Below are 21,520 nucleotides of genomic sequence, written 5' to 3'. Positions count from 1 at the left end.
ACACACGATGACGCGGGTCCAATGGTTGGTTTTGCTTTGAATCACCTGCAGTCAGGTACGTTATTTTTTTTTGTGTGTTTTATATATATATACATATATATATATATATATATGTATATATATATGTATATATATATATGAATCAACTAATAAAAAACAGCTAAAAGGCAGAATAAAATCCCAACACTAGCATTACATTTACAAAACCAGGAATACTAAAGCAGAGAGAACAAGATTAATAAAGTAATTTTTTAAAATTTAAATGAGTTACATATATGTTTTATTATTTTGTGTCTATGGTTTTTTTGCGTGCATGTGTATCTGTGTAGCACATGTAAACAGTGCCCCCAGAGGCCAGAAGAGGGTGTTAGCCTTCCTGGTCCTGGAGTGAAGGATGCTTGTAAGCCACAATGTGGACCCCAGGCCAGAGCAGCCAGTGCTCTTAACCACTGGGCCACCACTGCAGGCCCCGGCCCAAGAAGTTATTCTTTCTTTTCTTTGGGTTGTTGTTGGAGGTACAGGGTCTCCCTGTGTAGCCCTGGTTATGCAGGAACTCCCTATGTAGACCAGGTTGCCTTCAAACTCACAGAGATCTGCCTGCCTTTGCCTCTGTCTCCCAAATGATGGAATTAAAAGCATGTGAGACGAGGCCTAGTTTCCAAGTAAGTTACTTTTAAAAGAGAAAGAGTCCCGGTTTCTCCTCAGCCTTTAACATAATTGTTAACAAAGATATGTATAAAGCCACACGAGTTTCCAAGTATTGACTAATCGTAACTCTTTATTAGAAAACAAGGGGTTGAGGATTTAGCTCAGTGGTAGAGCGCTTGCTAGCAAGCGCAAGGCCCTGTTGGTCCCCAGCTCGGGAAAAAAAAAAAAAAAAAAAAAAAAAAACAAGCGTGGGAGGCGGAGAGAGCCCCACAGTTAAGAACGCTGGCTGCTCTTGCAGAAGCCCCAGATTCAGTTCCCAGCACTTATATGGAAGCTCACGACCATCTGTAATTCCAGTCCAGGGGACCCCGCACCGCCTCGCCTCAACAGGCACCAGGCTCACATGTGGTACAGACACATTAGCAGGCAAGACACTCACAGAAAACAGGTCAATCTAAACAAAATGAAACAATATAAGACTATAAAAATAATCGTTAAAAAAAATCCACAAACATCTAGCTGTCGATATAGCGATGATTAGTTAATATTACACATCCCTAAAACATTTCTTCTGCCCCCACTGTGCTCTGTCACGCTCTCAGCATCCATGTCCGTGACTGACGCTCCCCTTGTGTTCTTGAGCACGCCGCCGCCATCATCTCTCCATCGCTGCTTCTGCAGCAATGCTATCCTACTTTAAAAGTCACTCTCGTACTCTAAATACTAAGGCACCCCTCGGTTACTCGAAGTCACGAGTGTTAGCAGTATGTATTTTAGAAAAAAGTCTGAGACAAATGAGTAAGAGTTCTATTTGTTTACGCTCTCTGGTAAGTTATTCAACATGAACTCTTCCATGCAGTAGCAACACAAACTGTAAAGGAAGAGACAGTTACACCGAATGTAATGGCACCCGTCTCAGGCAGGATCCCCAGTATTTTCTGAGTGAATTAACTTTCCAAAACGTGTCAAGAGACTCACCGGCTCTGTCCAGGGCATCTGCAGTGGCAAACTCGGGATCCTCCAGTTCTCTGGCATCTATTGAGAGCGTCTCCAGACCTTCGCTGAGTGAGTCCACGGACTCGGTGTCGTTGATGGCACCGTTAACATGGTAACCGTTGATGCTGCCTTTCTCTGACGATGCAGGCTGCCCCTCTTCAGCAGGGGCCGACTTACTGGAGTCTGGGGCACTGCCACTTGCTTCTGATGCAGGCTTTGGCTTGCTTTTCTTCTTTTTGTTCTAAGGTTATCAAAGATTTGAAAAAAGAAAAGAAAAAGCAGACCCTCCAATACAACGCAAAGAGGTAACCAATGCCAGCTACCAAAACAAGTCAGTGTTACCAGTTCTCCACACTTTCTTCTAGAAACTGAAGATAATTTTGTTTTTATCTAACTATTGGCAAAAACAACACTTTCTGTGTAAAACTGTATTTTGAGTGAACTCAAGATCAACATAAAATATCTTTCTAAAACCTATCTTAAAATGAAGTTATAAAACAAAAAAATTGTAACTATATTTTAAAGTGAAATATAAACAGAACACTAGATAACCACAATAACCCAAATGAAAGAATCGATAAATAACTGAATGAGGCGTAACCTTGGTCCAATAATCGACAAACAATGAAGCCCACACTGCAGTGCGGCTTTTCGCCGAGCAGACCGGCAAAGGTCACAGTTTAAATACGCAAGGTCCCTGGCTCCATGGGACAGGCAACCTCATGAACACTGGCATGAGTGAAAATCTAGCAAAGCTTTTCGAAGTTGCAAATGCACATACCTTTCAACTACAAGTCTAATATCTCTTGGCCGGGACTGACAAACGTACACAAGACTCTTCATTGCAGAACTGTGACATTAATATCAATAAAGACTAGAAGTCATGCAGATGTAGATCAGTAGGGGACTTACACATTCCAGGATCTGTTATGCGGGATGTACAAAAAGAGAATATATGTTCCTAACCGTTTAATGTGAATGAAGATCTTAGAAGCCGATAAGACGGTCCTGAGAGCTGGGCTGTAGGTCAGGGCAGAGCGCTCGCCTGCGTGCACCAGGCCCCAGTTTACTCTCCAATGCGGAAACAGGCAGGCCAGCCAGAGAGTGAATTAGTAATGAGTTAGTAAGACTCTGGGGGAGAACGGGCACCAGGGGCAGGAGAAAGAGATGGGATAAAGTTGTTTCGTGGTGTTCACACGTACACCTTAGACATCTGAAAGTCCTTGTTTTAACAACGGATAGCTACACTGGCAAACACTGACTCTAAAGCTGGGAGATAGAGAGATCCATCCTCCTGGCCTCCAGGCCCTCCATGCCTGTTGAGCAGGGTGACTCCTCAACTTGGCATCGCCTTTCCCCCATGTGAACAGGCCAAGTCCCGACACTCTCAGCCCACAACCACTTCTCACTGAACCAATCCCAACAGTCAGCTACCACAGATTTTCATACTGCACAGTACCAAACCAAATCCATTTGTCTTTCTCCAGATCTTAAGAAATTTATATACTATCTCACACACATACTTGTTCAACCACGGACATATCATGTGTTGTTAACAGTTTATATTCTGAGGTCAATAAATTATGACACTGGTGTTCACTGGTGTTTTCTTGCCTACGCAAAGCTATGCTTGCTGGGTGCAAGAAGGTGAAACATGGAAGGCAGGGAAACCTCGAGAGAGCTGGAAGTGTCATAGGCCTCTGGGAAATTCTCCAAGGTCAATAAAGCCAACCTGTGCCAATACAGCCAGGCTACAGAGAAACCCTGGCTTGAAAACCCAAAAGATGGTTGGGTGGGGGAAAAGGGATAACATTTGAAATGTAAATTTAAAAAATCCAATAAAAAATTTAAAATAAAAAAAAATCAATAAATAAAAATCCAAAGGATGATAACGATGGTGTTGTTGTTGTTGATGATGATGATGATGACAATGATGAAGAAGAGGAGGGGGAGGAGGAGGGGGAGGAAGAGGAAGAGGAGGGGGGAGGAAGCAGCAGCCAAGCCTGGATTGGTCAAGAAATCATTTCAGGGCTGGCAGGACCTCTCATGGTTAAAAGTCCTTGGCACACAAGCTTGACAACCTGAATTCAATCCCGGGAATCCATGTGGAAGGAGAGAACCAACTCCCAAAAGCTGTCGTGCATCATGGCACGTACACCCCACACAAACACAACAGTGAAATTTAAAGGAAAGCATTTCAGAAAGCAACACTAACCTAGTGCAGGAAGGACACACCTGACCCAAGCTGGTACTTAGTCAAAAAGCCGTACCCAAGCATTTCTTAAAGGAACCACATCTGGGGTGGAGATGTGGAAAGAATCTGAACCCAACTAGTAACCTGTGAGGGAGGCATTTGGATCTAAATGGATACAGGTGAGGGATTAACAGCTAATATGCTAGGCGCTGTAATGAGAATGCATATGTAGTAATATTACTTTACTTCTGTTGTTCTTTCCCCTATGTAGCCAGCCCACAACTGCCTTGAACTCCTGACCTCCGATGCCCCGGATCACAGGTGTGGAGCACTACATCTGTATCTTTCTACTTTCTAGAGGAGCAAACTAAACAATACCCACAGCTCACAAGACCAGACAAAGTCGAACAGGACAGAAGACCAGCTCTGACCAGCTGGAAGCCCACGCGCCCTCCACTCTCTAACACGTAGCAGCCATCTCTGGAAGGCACACAGCCTGGGCTGTGGAAGATGGGCAGCACGCACAGCTGCCAGTCAAAGCTGGTACCCAGGAAGCACACTCAGGTGAAAAGAGAGGACAGATCACGGAGCTGTGCTCCAACCACTGGGAGCTCACCACATGCAAACCAACCGTGAGTACACACAGAGACAGAGGCGGTTTAAGAAGGAAACACTGCCATTTGTTTGGCTTTAAGTGAAGTGAGAGGTCACTAGTAGCAGGGACTCTGTACCAAGGTGACCTGGCCTGCAATCTAAACTGTTTTAGCTAATCTAGGAAACAAGTCCTGCTGAGAACCAGCTCCTCCCTGGAAAAGCCGGGCTCTCTCCGACATGCTCACTTGTGTCAACTCTTGTCTAGAGCACCGCGGCGACGGCACCAGCAAACTGTGCTCTGCCCTCAAGCCCAGGGAGCTCATTGTGTGATACTCTGAGATCTCACTGTCCAGACTGGCACTGTTGAGATGGAAATCAGAAGACATGGAAACACTGTCTTTCAAGTACCATAGGATGCACAGGTGAGAAGGCCGTGGCATGTCAGCCCACTATCAACAGGGCAGATCTGGCTGACTTGGGGGGCTAGGCAGGCGTCCCACTCTGCCTTCACTGCTGTGAGTGTCCCTATGCTCCCCTGCTGGAGCTCCAAACAAGCGCTTTAATATTATCAAATTATTCTTTAAAGCCCTTTTTCTTTTCAAAATCTATGTGGAGTGCTCTGCCCTCGTGTATGTATGTGCACTACACATGAACCTAATACCTGTCCTCACGATGTATGCATGTGCACCATACATGCACCTAATGCCTGTGGAGGTCAAATAGGTCCAGACCACTTAGAACTGGAGTTGCCGATGGCAAGGAAGCTGACATGTGGGTGCTGGGAACTGCACCCAGGTCCTCTCGAAGAGCAGTATGCTAATCTTACCTGTTAAGACATCTTGCCTGGGGGTTGGGGATTTAGCTCAGTGGTAGAGCGCTTGCCTAGGAAGTGCAAGGCCCTGGGTTCAGTCCCCAGCTCAAAAAAAAAGAACAAAAAAAAAAAAAAAAAAAAAAAAGACATCTTGCCTAAAGTCTAATTTTAAAAATAAAAAACTATAAATATCACATTCTAACACGTAATTCATTTTACCTTTTTTTTGCCAGTTACTATCCATTCTTTGAGCACTTCACTGGCACTTCCTGAAAGAGAAATCAAATGAAGATTTTCTCCTCTGCAACTCAAGGTCAAGGAGTCAGTGCATTAAATCATTGCTACACGCTGGACGGAGGCAGTCAGTCCTTCTGCTGTACTGGCCTGCTGAGATCTCCTGGTCACTCAAGATTCTTTATCCATACGTCCTAGTCTGACTATAAAGACGACTAGTCTTTACCCAAGCACACCATCTTGACTGTGGTGTTTGGGAAAAGCTGCACCCTACACTAGACTCAAACCCTAAAATTATGAAGAAAACATGACTACAGAAAAAAAAAGTATAGTATTTGGACCTGTTCATCCTAGACTTGCAAATTCAGGAAAATTCATCAAGGAGCCCTGACCACTCTGTTCAAAGACAAAACAGCTTCAAGTAAAGTTTCTTCAAACAAGTTCCATGGAAAGAATTTTAAGAAACACTTATTAACGAATCTTAGGAGTTGGACAGGGCTGTCCTTTTTCTACCTAGCATATAGAACACATAAGGAAACCCGTGCATCTGAGTCCCCTGCCCCTGGAGTCTGGAAATAAGTGCTGAGTCTGGAACTGGTCATGTGTTCCTGGGCCGCTGGCTTACATTACTTTATCTAATTCCATCAAATCCACCCACAGTCCACCGCATGGTTTCTTTGTCTGGGGAGGGGAGAACATATCTAATAATAAAGGAGCTTTCTTAGCTTGTCTCTTCCAGTTTCTCTATAGCTTGGGAATGTGTCCTACATTAACAAAAGGACGGTATGTGGCGCTGTCATGGGACTGCACTGCGGCTCAGGTCTCAAAGTCTAAACTTGAGGTGGCGTTACCTTCCATGAACGCTTGCACTGTTTTGTCCACACAGTTATCAAAGTGCTGCAGAACCAGGATGATCTCATTATTGCTCTTATTGGGAACTATTGCACGCACCGCGTTTATCTGCAAAAGATGACATGAGCAGGTCACCGGGCAGCAGAAGTGCATGGGGCGAATAACAGTGTCAGTGCAGGTCAGCAGTGTGACCACTGCTTAATGTCAGGAAGAACACACAGAACCGTCACACCAGGAATAGTAAGTAGAAAAACAGTAACACCACATGAAAGCTCAATTTTGATTCAAAAACACACAACATTTATAGAAATAGAAGGGACCAACCGAGAGGCGGGTCAGTGAATAAAAGCATTTACAACAGTGTGGAAAACCTGAAGTCTCCAAGCTGTCCTCTGACCTCCACACAAGCTACCAGGTACACATCTGTAGTCTCTTGGTTTCTGTCTGTCTGTCTGTCTGTCTGTCTGTCTGTCTGTCTCTCTCTCACACACACACACAAATAATTTTTATTTTTATATTTTTAAAGTGAGAAAGTGCTGGGTATGGCTGCACAATCTGTTAATCCCAGCATGGGAGGCAGAGGCAGGGAGATCTCTGTGAATTTGAGGCCAGCCTGGTCTACAGAGCAAATTCCAGGATAGCCAGGGCTACAGATAAAAAAAAAAAAAGAAAAAGAAAGAAAAGAAAGAAAGGAAGGAAGGAAGGAAGGAAGGAAGGAAAAGAAAAGAAAGAAAAGTTTAATTAGGTACCAGCTTTTAATCTTAGCATCAGTGGTTTGCCACTATGCTATAGGGAAAGTAGAAATTTAATGAACCATTAACCATAACAGCTCACATTTTCTAAAATGGCTGTGGTATGAGTGTGTGAGTGTGGTATATATGAATACATGTGTGCAGGTAGCACCCATGCACACTGCAGAAGCCAGAGGACACTGACTCTTTTTCTCTGTAAGTCTCCACTTTATTTCCTTGACACGGGCTCTCTCACTGAACCTAGCATGAGGCTGGCAGCCAAGAGGCTCCAGTGATCTCCTGCCCCTGCCTGTCACATTGCTGGGGACATAGGTATGTCAGGTCTGTCTGTCTGTCTGTGTGGGTTCTGTGAGTGTGAGGGCAAGTCTTCATGTGTGTACAGCTTACCTACTGAGCTCTTTCTCCAGCCCAGCAGCTGAGATTCCTACACAGCACTGTTTAAGTCTGTCTGTCTGTAATTCAGCTGTGTGAAAACTCTACAGAGGTAACTTAGAGAATCGTTATAAGCTGTTTTAGGTGCATAAGACATAATAGACAACTGGTGATAATCCAGCTTAAAACAAAACTCAAACGAAGCCCAAATTCATTTTTTTTTTTTTTCCGGAGCTGGGGACGAACCCAGGGTCTTGTGCTTGCTAGGTAAGCGCTCTACCACTGAGCTAAATCCCCAACCCCCAAATTCATTTTTTAAAAAGATTTATTTATGTATATGAGTACACTGTCACTTTTTTCAGACACACCAGGAGAGGGCATCGGACCCCATTACAGATGGTTGTGAGCCACCATGTGGTTGCTGGAATTTGAACTCAGGGAACTAGCAGTCAGTGCTTTTAACCACTGAGCCATCTCTCCAGTCCCACAATGAACACTCATTATATCACATTTCCCTCTCCAGAAATCTCTACTCAGAATTTGATTTAATTTCAATATATTTGCATTTTCATGATGTATATCTGCATGGCAATCTATTTTATATTATATAAATATCATTATTCATCATGCATGCTTATTTTCAATTTTGCCAGAGCATTTCTTCATATTGATTTGTACATGTTATTCACATAGTTAACATGTATCTGTCCCTCATATAGTTAACATACACTGTACACAGCATTCCTACTGTACCATACACTAATTCACTCACTCTTCTGTTGGCAGACATTAGATGTTGGTTCGCTAGCTTTTTGTTTCGTTTTTGCAGTGCTTGAGGTAAAACCCAGGGTGTCTCGTTCACGCAAAGCAAGCGCTCACTATGGAGTGCCAATCCTAGACCACTAGTTTATGTTTGTGTGTGGCTGAGTCCTCAGTGCCTAGAACAACGTAACATCAGGTGCTCTGTGTAACTGTCAGAATTCTGAATAGCACAGAGCCTATAACCAGTGCTTACTGATCATTTCCAACTGCTCTAGGAAATGGACACACCCAACTGGCTTATGTTTGGTTTGGGTCTCACTATGTAGCTTTGGACGGCCTAGAACTTGCTTCTCAACATCTCATAGATGTTGCCTGCCTCTGCCTCCTGAGTGCTGTGATTAAAAGCATATGCCACCATGCCTGGCAGATATGCAATTTTATCAAACATTATATTTTTTGAAATGAAAAATATAGTTTATAGGAGTTGGAGAGATGGCTTAGTGGTTAAGAGCACTGGTTGCTCTTCAAGAGGACCCAGTGCCCACATGGCGTCTAACATCAGCCTGCAACTCTAGTTCAAGGGATCTGACCTCTGCAGACACAGCAAGCACATGCTGCACAGACATACATGCATGCAAAACAGCCATCCACATAGTTTACAACCACTGAATGTTCACATGTATGTGTGTATGCAGGTACATGTGAGCACACGTGTGTGGAGGCCAGAGGATAACCTCAGGTGTCCATCATTTTTGAGACAGGTTCTCTGACTGCCCTGGGCTGGCTGGGCGGGGCTGGCTGGGCTGGGCTGGGCGGGGCTGGCCAGCAAACTTGTGTGCACCACAGTGCTAGGATTGCCAACATGCACTGCTGCACCCAGCTTTCTGTTTCCATGACGTTCTCTTGGGCCTTGACTGTGTCAGGCACACACCTGTCCACGCAGGCAAACACTCATATACATAAAATAATAAAAAGTTAAAGAACTGAGCTCTCTCCAGCCCCAAATATCTTATTATTATGTATCTATTTTATAGCTAGCAATTTCAATGTGCGCTTTTTTTTAATAAACTCTTGTTTGTCCTAATCACTTGTTTTCATGGATTTTTCTGTGTAGATAACTGTATTTTCTTCCTTTTCAATTTTATCTGTCTTACTGTACCATGTATAATTAATTATTTCTTAAGGAAGTGCTAGGAGAGGTTTTGGTAGGAAATAGTAGATCTACAGACCCAGAGCTGCACAGGCTTATTGCTACTAGGATGTCACGGTGCAGTGACATTCTGTTTGTTCCTAGGAGTCCATTTTCTTCTTTCTCCCTAAACCCCTTTCTTTCGAGTCAGGTCTCACAATGAGGCCCTGGTTGGTCTAGAACTTGCTGTGTAGACCAGATTGCTGGTTTCAGAGATCCACCGGCCTCGGCCTCCAGGCACATGAGAGGCGCGTGCCACTATGCCCAGCAGATTTCATTTTCAGAATGCATTTGTGATAGTCACTGCTTATATTAATACATTTTCCTATAATGTTCAAATATCCTTAGTAATTAGTCTTACCTTCTCCTTCATGTTCTCAAAGGTTCCTCCCTGGGCCAGTACCGTATTGGACTGCAAATCAAAAATGAATCCTGATGAATCTGAAAGAATATAAAAGAAAAATATATTCAACCCTGATATAACCTATGTGTTCTATTCATCCCAGACTAACTACTTTTTCCCTCATAATTACTAACGATTTAGAAACTACTTGGATATTTCTTTTTTTTTTTTTTTGGAGCTGGGGACCGAACCCAGGGCCTTGCGCTTGCTAGGCAAGCGCTCTACCCCTGAGCTAAATCCCCAACCCCTACTTGGATATTTCTACTACATAGATAATTCATATATATTTTGAGTTAGTCATAAAATGAAACATTCTTTAAATTTTTACTTATTTTTATCAGGTGTGGAGGTGCACGCCTTTAATCCCAGCACTTAGGAGGCAGAGACAGCTATGTCTGTCTCTGTTTGAGGCCAGCCTGGTCTATATGGGGAGTTCCAGGATAGTAGAGCTATACAGTGAGACTTGTCTCCAATAGAGAAGTATTTGTAAGTGTTTGCTGCATGTATGTATGTGCACCCTGTGTGTCTGGTACCTGCAGAGGACATAAGGGCATTGAAGGCCCTAGAGCTGTGGTGGTGGATGGTTGTCTCCACCATGTAGGGACTGGAACCAAACTTAGGTTCTTTGCAAGGGCAGCAAGTGCTCTCAACGGTTTATATTTTAAAGTGTGTTTTGAGGAAACTAGCAATATGCCAAGCATATTAAGAGGCCCTTGGTCCTGTGAAGGCTCAGTGCCCCAGTGTAGGGGATGCTAGGGCAGTGAGGCAAGAGTGGTGGGTGGGTGGAGGAGCACGCTCAAAGATGCAGGGGAGAGGGGTTGGGATAAGGGGTTTGCGAAGGGGAAACTGGGAGGGGAGTAGCATCTGAAATGTAAATAAATAAAATATCCAATTTAAAAAAAGGAAAAAGAATAAATATATTTATACTATGCATGAAGCCAGATAAAATTTAAAAAAAGAATATTCTATAATCCTTCATCTCTTTCTTAGTTATCCAACCTTAATTTATAAGCCCCCTAAAATGTCATACCCAAGTAGCTGACTGAGGTTGCGAGAGGTGTGGGGGCATTTCTCCTAACAGTTCACGAAAACAGAAGGAATCTGTCTCCTAGGCTGCCATGTATGAACCTCATGAATGCACTCATCAACTGATGCTCCCGGGCTGGAGGTAATGAAGCAATGTATCCAAGTCTGCACTACCAACACCATATCCAAGTCTGCTACCAATACCACACCCAAGTCTACTACCAACACCACACCCTAGTCTACTACCAACACCACACCCAAGTCTACCACCAACACCACACCCAAGTCTGCTACCAACACCACACCTAAGTCTACTACCAACACCACACCTAAGTCTACTACCAACACCACACCCAAGTCTGCTACCAACACCACACCCAAGTCTGCTACCAACACCACACCCAAGTCTACTACCCACACCACACCCAAGTCTACTACCAACACCATACCCACGTCTGCACTACCAACACCACACCCAAGTCTGCACTACCAACACCACACCCAAGTCTGCTACCAACACCACACCCAAGTCTGCACTACCAACACCCAAGTCTACTACCAACACCACACCCAAGTCTACTACCAACACCACACCTAAGTCTACTACCAACACCACACCCAAGTCTGCTACCAACACCACACCCAAGTCTGCACTACCAACACCACATCCAAGTCTACGACCAACACCGTATCCAAGTTTGTATTCAGCAAATGAAACTCAATCTGCAAGGTAAACAAAACCAAACCTCCAACGAGTTATTCTTTTTTCAAGTTTGTTCCTAGACTGTGACTGTACAGTAATTACCACAGCACATGTGTGTATCTGCAGGAGACACAGTCACGGGGTTGGGGATTTAGCTCAGTGGTAGATCGCTTGCCTAGCAAGCGCAAGGCCCTGGGTTCGGTCCCCAGCTCCAAAAAAAAAAAAAAAGGAGGAGACACAGCCACTGACTTGCCCTGGCAGGCATGAGCTCTGCACTAAGTGACATCCACAGCTACCCCTCTACCTCAGCACTGAATGCTTCAAGTCTATGACAAGCTGTCCTCGGAAAAAGGCTAGCGTGCTTCTCAGATTCTACTGTGCACGTGTACCTTCTGAGAAATCTTATGTCAAAATGTAGGCTTGGCCTCAACAGTCTAGACTAAGGCCTAAGACCCCCTCCCAGACAGTTTCTGCATCACTGATTCCTCAAACCCACTTGGGAGTAGTTTGGGAATTAAAACACAGCAAAGCAAGTGATAGGGGAAATTCTGACAAAGGGAGTATAAAAAACATTGAATATGATAGTATATTCCAAATTCTTTTGCTATTATTACAAACATAAGTATTTTAGTTAAAGTTTAATTTAGAGCTATAATTCTACCTTCATTCCAAATACCTCCTAGTTGCTAAGGAAGGTCCAAGGTCTATGTTCTGGTCAGATCTGAGTACAAGTGTGAAAGACAACATGACTAGAGCCCATGTTGTTCTTAAGAGAAATCATGTTTGCCAATAAACTGTGAGTCCATATAGATTTAAAAAAAAAAAAAAAAAAAAAACTCTGTTTGTACAAAAAAATTGGGCATTACACAAACCCAGTGTGTGTAAGCCTCAGTCTTCCAGATGACGACACAACATGGTTAATTCTCAATTACCCTTATCAAGTGAAAGAGATGCAGCAGAAAGAGGAAGACCGCACATGGCCAAGGCACCGAGATACGTCCTCACTCGCTGCAGACCAGCCCAATGATGTGGTTTGACAGCTGTAGTGCGCTCCCCTGCACCGGAAGGCCTATCAGTGACCAGAGGGTGACACCAAGACACCAATCGCGAGCTCATTATTAGAGACACAAACCACCAATCTCTTAGAACAGAGGGACAAGCTTAGAGCAAATTATCAAAGTATGGCCTATTTTAGAAGAGGATTCTTACGAGCCTGTTAATTGTCCTCCTAACAACACACCAGCAAACAAAAAACTAGAGGGTTCAAATGGCAGTTCTGCACTCAGATCCCACATCATTTGAGTTTATCCAGCGCGCCAGTTAACAGAAACCAAGTACATAAAGTGAAGTGGGTGGCGCACGTTTGTAATGGCAGAACCAGATGGGTAAGGAAAGGAAAGGGGCGGTGGGGGGGGAGCAGAAGGGACGATGATGGACAACAGCAAGGTGGTTTACATAAGGGTCTGTTTTTGAAGGTCCTGGTACACCACCAGGTCTCGGCTCATAATGAAATACCCGTCCATACCCCCAAGGCCTAAAGAGTCAGGGGACTAGGGAGCTAGCTCAATGCTAGTGGAAGCCATAACAGTATGCTGGATCCCCTTCAACTATAGTTATGGATGGTTGTGAGCGGCCATGTGGGTGTGGCAACTGAACCCGGGGCCTCTGAAAAGCAGCCAATCCTTTTAACCACTGAGCCAGCACTGCAATCCCAGAACCCATTTTCACAAAGCCAGCCGTGTTTGTGTTTGTATCCCAGCCTGGGGAAGCAGAGACAGGGAGGTCCCTGGGGCGTGCTGGCCAAACCCGCTTAGACTAGTCTGTCAGTGAGCTCCAGGCCAATGAAGACCCTGTCTCAAAACCCGAAGTGGATGGCTCCTGAGGAATGATACCCAAGCCTGGACTCTGGGTCCACAAGCATCTGCACCCCCACACAAAATCTAAGCTGGAGTTCGTTTTCTATTTAGCTGTGGTAAGAGTATGCTTGTTGTTGTTGTTTAAGGCATGGTCCCCTACCTCTACCTCTCAAGTGTTGGGCTTTACAGAGCATGCCTGGGTTCAAGATGGGTTCAAGTGCTCCTGTTTGCACTGTAAGCACCTCCCACCTGAAGATCAAGACCCACCCCTGCTCTTAACCCTGAGCCGTCTCTCCGGCCACCACCCCTTTAGTAATGAACCAATAAACTTCATTAGAGTTGGTCACAGGAGCATGGAAAGCTAGCCGTGACTTCACCACAGAAGAAATCATCTTCTGTCCTCACCAACTATTAACTGCATATATCCTCGGGGAGGGATGGGGGTCCCAGGAGTCCCTCCCTCTTCTACGACAGCACAGCAGGCTCAATCTCGGGTACAGTTTGTGGAAGTTACCACAGCTGTCATGAGGTCAAAAATGTAGCGGGCGGGCTGCACCCAGAAGTCCACACTGCTTCTGTCCTTCCCTCAAGACATGCCTTGGGCTTTGGAGGAAGTGATATAAATACCCCACTTACTCCTCAACATTCAACAGTCCCAGTCCTAAGTCTTCAGAGATACATTTTTAAAGAAAGAAACTGTGTTACATTTTTCTTAGGCAAGATTCAAACAAGATGCAGCCTCCTCTAACTTCAACCTTCTTTGGTAAAAGCCACCCATGCCTGCCTGAGCTTTCCTACTATCACCCACTCCCCACTGTCAGGAGTCAGCTTGAAATCCTTACACTTATTTCAGTTAGCACACACTCAAGACCATCAGAAAACAGTGTCACCAATTATTACTGACATCTTTATGAACCCAAATTTGTTGGGTTTCGTTTTTGCTTTTTTTTTTTTTTAATTCTTTTTTTTGGAGCTGGGGACCGAACCCAGGGCCTTGCGCTTCCTAGGCAAGCGCTCTACCACTGAGCCAAATCCCCAACCCCTCGTTTTTGCTTTTTGATACAGTGCTTGTCCTAGAACTCACTCTGTAGACCTGGCTGTTCTCTGACTCAGAGATCTGACTGCCTCTGCCTCCGAGTGCTGGAATTAAAGGTGTGTACCGCCTCCCCATCAGCCAACCCCCGCATATAAACACTAAGTTTTAATTATTGCCTTGTGGGCTTCAACAACCAGAGGGTCAGGAAATGGTGTCTGGCTTATCACCTCAGCACCTGGAGGGCTGAGGCAGGAAGAGAGAAGAGGGAGGGAGAGGGGAGGAGAGGAGAGAAAGAAGGAGGGGAAAGAGAAAGAGAAAAGGAGGAGAAAAGAGAAGGGAGGAGAGAGGAAGAGAGGAAAGAAATCAGGCAAAGTTGTTTTAGGCCTAATGATGGCACAAGGCAAAAGAAACCCCAGAAAACAAGCCCTGGCGAAGGGCTGGGGCAACCGGAGCCTGGGAGCTTGGCTGCTGTAACATGAGGGACAAGTCTACTGTAACCAAATGGTGGTCCCATTAAAGATTAATCAGAATTACCCTACAATTCAGGGTATATGACAGAAGAATTGAAAACAGATCAATACAAATACACTATCTTAATACGTAAGCAGCTAAGTGCTAGCCGATTACACTGCACAACTGAAAACATGCACAGCCCAGGCGGGGGGCACAGCTTTACCCCAGCACTCAGGAGGCAGAGGTGGGTGGATCTGGGAGTTCGAGGCCAGTTTTGGTCCTCACAGTAAGTCCCACCCAGCCCAGCCAGGATTACAAAGTGAGGCCCTGTCTCAAAATATATAACAACAAAAAAAGTAACTATCATCATCATCATCATCACCACCACCACCACCACCACCACCACCAACACCCCCCCCACCACCACCATCATAATCAACCATGCAATAGACTTCTGGAATAGAGACTATGAAAACCGCCACAGCCTGGGCCCTGCCGTGAGAAGTCCAAAGGCGACCTGAATGCACAGAGGTTCTATGAAGCGCTGAAGGAACTCGTATTAACAGATTTCTCTTCATCAGAAGCCATGCCCACCCTCCACTCTAGACTGCTTAGCAAGCTTAAGTGTGCAGAAGATTTGACACAGCTGTGGAGTTCGTCTAGAGTTTCTCAGGGAGGTACTAAATTTGTATCTTTTATTTAGACTTATTACACCATTTCCCACCATATAAACGATGACAAAGTATTTCCTTTGATGAAGTAAATTGAAAACTGGCATTATAACCTGAGACTCCCTCCTCATACTCCTCAGTGCTGGGTATCAAACCCAAGGCTTCCTGCATGCTAGGCAGGAGTTCTGCCTGAGTAAAGCTCCCAGTCTGGGGCTTAATTATTCACTGACGAAAAAACTGAGAAAATCAGTTACAGTATCATCCCTGTCCAAAGTGACACGCTGAGCCCAGTGCAGCCCAGGGAGTCGGCGTGTCGTGCTGTACCGCTCACCTATCGCCATCTACTTCAGAGTCCCACTACTCCAACAGTGCGCGGCATGTCAGCTCTCTTAGGTTCTCGGCATAACTCATCGGCATGCTTACGCAGACGGAAACGAGATGAGGAACAATATGACTTACATTTACCATGGCCAAAGAGAGGCAAGAAAAGGTAAAGACCCAATTAGATGGAGGTAGAGTTAGAGGGAAGAAGTCTGGAGGCCCAGATAACCTGGCAGGGTGATTATCAGACTATCAGTAGCCATCTTTCTTCCTTTATTCAACTCTCTTTTGAAAATGAAAAAGCAAGCCATGCGTGGTGGTGCACTCCTTTAATCCCTGCACTCGGGAGGCAGAGGCAGGGGATCTCTGTGAGTTGGAGACCAGCCTGGTCTACAGAGCGAGTTCCAAGGCTGCATGGAGAATTGAAAGGTAAACTCAGGAGCCCACACAATGAATCAGCAGGCGACGGTCTCACTGCCAGACCTGGTGATCTGAGGTGGAGCCCTGGGATTCAGATGGTAGGAGAAAATGGACTCCTCCAAGTTTTCCTCTGAGCTCCACACGGAAGCCACATCACTCACACACAAAACTGTGTCATGCGTGATCTACAGATAAATGCACACACAAAATAAATAAGAAAACAAAGATAAAATTTCTTTAAAAAGGGGTTGGGGATTTAGCTCAGTGGTAGAGCGCTTGCCTAGCAAGCGCAAGGCCCTGGGTTCGGTCCCCAGCTCCGAAAAAAAAAAAAATTTTTTTTCTTTAAAAAGTAAAGTGAAAAGAAGTGTCTGAACAAACGTAAACTCTTAGAGAAGAGGTTCTGGATGAATTGGACACGCCTAGCATTTCAGACAGTGTCCCTCTCTGGTCTGAGCTTGCAACTAGACTAGGCTGGCTGGCAGGTGAGTACCAGAAATCAGTCTGTTTCCAGCACTGGATTACAAGATAGAAAGGAAGAAAAGAAAAAGAAGGGAGGTGAGGACAGAGAGGAGGATAGGAAGGAGGGAAGAAAGGAGGTTCAGGTAGAAGGAAAAAGGGAGGGAAGGAGAGGGATGGAGGGAGGGAACAACTATGTACGGATGAGGGGCAAAGCAGAGAGGTGACCTACATGACAGGTCATAAAAGATGGGTCAGCAAGTTGCCAGAAAGAAATACGGCTACTAAGTAAGGTTATATCTTATCTCTTTCCTTATCAATGAGCCTCAGACCTGCCATTTTCATACCAGTTATAAAATTATACATGGAGCCATCTCTTCACATGAACTATTGGAATCTGTAGGAGCTCAGATTCTACTGCAAATGTAAGCGCACAGTACAAGTGGTGCAGTGCCCAGCTTTAGTCCCACTAACTCGTGGGGCAAAGGCAGGCAGAGCTACAATGTAGAAAGAGCTTGTCTCAAGAAAGCAAGAAAGTAAGAAAGCAGGAAGGAAGGAAGGAAGGAAGAAGGAAGGAAGGCAGGCAGCCAACTAGCTACTGTCATAGAACCGATAACTAATGCCTAGGCATTCTCAAGCTTTAGAACTGAAGATATCACCAATTTTAGTATCAAAGTGATAATCTTCTATTCTACTAATAGTACTTAATAATGAAGAAAAGGGGGTTGGGGATTTAGCTCAGTGGTAGAGCGCTTGCCTAGGAAGCGCAAGGCCCTGGGTTCGGTCCCCAGCTCCAAAAAAAAGAACCAAAAAAAAAAAAAAATGAAGAAAAGGACTATTGTATTAAGAAAAAAATGGCATTTAGAAAAACAAAGACAATCAGTTGAGGAGATAGCACACTCCATACATAATGCTCCTGCTACACAAGGATGAGACACTGGTTAATGTCTAAAACCAAAGCCGGGCTTGGCGGCACGTGCCTATGATTCCAGCACTGGTGGTAAGAGGCAGGCTGACTACTGGAAGCTTGCTGGCCAGCCAGCCTGGCCTAATTGGCAAGGCCCAGGCTACAGAGAGGCCTTGTTTCAAAAATCACGTGGACAGGACTTAAGGAGGAACAAACCTGAGGTTGTCCTTAGTCTTGTGTGCTTGTACGCATGCATGTGTGCACACCAAACAAAACCACAAACCCTCAAATGTTCAAATAATGGAGAATCATGCTTGGAGAGGGAACAAATCAGAGTCGGGAAGTTTGGATGACAAACACCACGTGGTAGGATTTCTAGCTCGCTCTGAACACCACCACTGCAGTATGCTCCAGCAGCCTTCCTAAAGCAAACACACTGAAAAGACACCATCAGTGTGAAAGAGAGAGCAAGGGGGGGTAGATAAAAGGGCCTGGGAGGGGAAGTAATGTAATTATATTATATTTTTTAAGTCTCCACTGGCTGCTCTTACAGAGGAGCAGGTTTGGTTCCTGACACCCACACGGAGCCTCACAACCACTGGCAACTCCAGTTCCTGGGGCTCTGACAGGTTCTTCTGGCCCCTGTGGACACCTGCGCATACACTCTGCAAGCATATGTATGCGTTTGCGCACACACACACATACCCACACACCTACCTACACACACACACACACACACGCACGCACGCACGCACGCACGCACGCACGCATGCACGCACGCACGCACGCACGCACACACACACACACACACAGACACGAAGGCGCCTCCTGTCAGATCAATCACTGACTCCCAGTTGCAGGAGGAAGCACACGTTTGACTCTCCAAGCATAACTGGAGGGAGATCAATCGTGTTGTAGACTAAAAGCAAATGTTGTAAAATCTTCTCCAGTTTATGTCACTCCACTTGAACATTGTTAGTAATCTAACTATTCCTTACAGCTAAAGTTTTCTTTATGAAAATCTGTCATATGACGAAACATATGATGGCTTTTGAAAACATGAGTGGCTTTGCCATACTGTTTTCTTATGAGGTTTCTGAACTGTCAAATAGCAATTAGAAGCATATTTAATATTTGATGACCTCAGTCCATGGAGTTGTGTTTTGAACTAAAGAATGCTATACTGAAAATTAAAATGAACAAGAGAAGAAAGTCAAGACACCTATGGCCACTCCTAAAATGAGCCCAGAGCGGCCCTGTGTACTGGAGAAGGGTCCTGTGCAGCCTGTTTTGTTCCCTCAGCATAACCTCTCTTCATATTTCCTGCCTGTGCCTTCCATTTTGCCGGGGTGGCAAGCCTGGAAGGCCGAAGGAGGAAATGAGCCTGGAAGCGCCTGCTTGCACCGTTTCCTTCCCCTGGGAACAGGAAACACCAGGCAGGAAGTGTCTCCCACCACTTCCCTGGGGTATATACCCACTCTACAAAAGGTACCAGCAGCTCATGCCTCGCCCTCTGACAAATTTATTACAGCTGGACAGATCTGTCTCGAGTAGAAACTCCTAAGGAGATCGATCCCCAGACTTACACTCAGGACTAAACCTCATACAATACTTGCAAAGTCATCCAGGACGTTAATAAACGAACAGTTTCCAACCACAGACTTACTTACCTGAGGATCAGCACTCCACCGCTAGCTACACTTTGATCAAATCCACACCAGTGCCAGGAGGGCCCCCAGCCCTGAGCTTTATTTCCCATCCCCATGCTCTGGGCTCACTTACTTTCACAATGCACAAGACTAAAACCCAGGGCCCTGTGCATGCTGGGCAAGCATCCACCACTAAGCTACACACATCCCCAGACGGCAACAGTTATTCTTTTAACAATTTATGCACATATGTGATCTTACCTTTCTGGCTTTGTTTCCTAGACATTGCAGTTTCCTCACGATCAAATTTTAAAAAAGGAAAACAAAAAAGAGGAAGAAAAAAAAAAAACCCAAAACAGAAGAAATATCTTCGTCCAAGTTCTGGGAATCCTGCTGATTTAAAAGTGGCAATAGAAGTCTATAGTTGGGAGTAATAAATACAAAATCCTGGTTGTTTAAAATTCTGTTCACTAGCTGTCAGTTTCCTTTCCTTCTCTGGTATCAACTTCTTGTCAGGATCTATCATTGCAGTCAGTCATGTCTTTCCCCAGGGAGATTCTAAAAGCAAAAATACAAACACATTTACTATTATAGTAACAAGTATTATTCATGGGATCTGAAATTCTACGAAACTAGTTTCAGTTAATAAAAAGCACTATCAGGCTGGAGAGATGGCTCAGTGGTTAAGAGCACTGACTGCTCTTCCAGAGGTCCTGAGTTCAATTCTCAGAAACCACATGGTGGCTCACAGCCATCTGTAATGGGATCTGATGCCCTCTTCTGGTGTGTCTGAAGACAGCTACAGTGCACTCACATACATAAAATAAAAATCTCTTAGAATCTGATGTTAGTTGAACATGGCCCTTTTCTTCTCTTTGGGACTGACATCTCTGGCACTAGCTCACTGGCATGGCACGGTGCTGTAAGCATAGAGCCAATCCCCCGCCAAAGCATCTTTTTGCAGCAAATGGAGATTATTACAGGAAACCACAGTGACCAAAATGCAGAGAACTGCTCACCTGTGGCGCCCGACCCAAGCTGAGAACCGCTCACCCGGGGCCTAGGCTGATGCATCTAAACACAGCCAATATACTTGAGGTTTGGGGAACACTGAGAAAGATGGGGGAGGACTGCAAGAGACAGAGGACCAGAAGACTGTGTCTAGATATGACAAGGGAGCTACACCCATGGCACTCAACTATAAATACAGCTGTCCAAATAAGACCTGACAGTGACAACACCAGCTGGCAGGCCGTGGATGAGGGGATTCCCTCCAGGCCTCATCCTTAGATGGGGAGACACAGGCAGTAAGTGCTGAGAGGGAGAATTAGTCTCCCCAGGGATGAGCCTCCAAGTGGCTACCCAATGCCAAGGCTCAGCCCAGAAACCCACACAGAAAAACAACACCCAAGGGACTAAGCAGATGGCACGTATATATTTACTGCATACATACATACATATATGTAAAAATAATTAAGGGAAAAGAGGCCATGACTTTGAGATAGGAGGGAGGCAGAACATGGAAGAGATAAGACAGAGGGAAAAAATGATATATTTTAATATATTTTAAAAGTACATTTTCATTTTTATTTTGAGATATATTTATGCTGGGTAGTAGTGGTGCACACCTTTAATCCCAGCACTCGGGAGACAGAGGCAGATGGATCTGAGTTCGAGGGCAGCCTAGTCTACAAATCAAGTTCCAGGACAGCCAGGGTTACACAGAGAAACCCTGTCTCCAAAGGGAGGTGGGGGGATTGATTTTTACTTCTTCAAATTTCTTCAAATTCATCAGAAATAACTATGAAAAAATACAATCAAGGGAATGAAGAGGTGGCTCAGCGGTTGAGAGCACTGGCTGCTCCTCTAGAGGACCCAGGTTCAATCCCAGCACCTACATGACGGCTCACAACCGTCTGTACGGCTAGTTCCAGGGGATATGTATGTGCATGCAGGCAAAACACCCAAACATAAAACTGAAATGAAAAATACAGTTGGGGCTGGAGAGATGGCTCAGCGGTTAAGAGCACTGACTGAGGGGTTGGGGATTTAGCTCAGCGGTAGAGCGCTTGCCTAGCAAGTGCAAGGCCCTGGGTTCGGTCCCCAGCTCCGAAAAAAAGAAAAGAAAAAAAAAAAAGAGCACCGACTGTTCTTCCAGAGGTCCTGAGTTCAATCCCCAGCAACCATATGGTGGCTCACAACCATCTATAATGGG

The 21,520-nt window shown here is 45.0% G+C and overlaps 1 protein-coding gene across 1 annotated transcript in view; it reads right to left on the bottom strand.

Annotated features, from left to right (window-relative positions):
• Spats2 (spermatogenesis associated serine rich 2) overlaps nucleotides 1-21,520 on the bottom strand; it is a 70,077-nt gene that overhangs the window by 27,623 nt on the left and 20,934 nt on the right. The window contains exons 2-6 of the mRNA XM_032886200.1: nucleotides 19,567-19,863; nucleotides 9,766-9,845; nucleotides 6,329-6,437; nucleotides 5,463-5,512; nucleotides 1,627-1,885 (exon numbers count right to left, since the gene is read on the bottom strand). Coding sequence (XP_032742091.1) covers nucleotides 1,627-1,885; nucleotides 5,463-5,512; nucleotides 6,329-6,437; nucleotides 9,766-9,845; nucleotides 19,567-19,591 — 523 coding nt within the window. The 5' untranslated portion in view covers nucleotides 19,592-19,863. The remainder of the gene's footprint in view (nucleotides 1-1,626; nucleotides 1,886-5,462; nucleotides 5,513-6,328; nucleotides 6,438-9,765; nucleotides 9,846-19,566; nucleotides 19,864-21,520) is intronic.

Source organism: Rattus rattus, chromosome 1 (assembly GCF_011064425.1).
Source record: "Rattus rattus isolate New Zealand chromosome 1, Rrattus_CSIRO_v1, whole genome shotgun sequence".
NCBI classification, from domain to species: domain Eukaryota; kingdom Metazoa; phylum Chordata; class Mammalia; order Rodentia; family Muridae; genus Rattus; species Rattus rattus.
The sequence above is the reverse complement of the archived record's forward strand: the minus strand, read 5'-3'. Positions and strand labels throughout refer to the sequence as shown.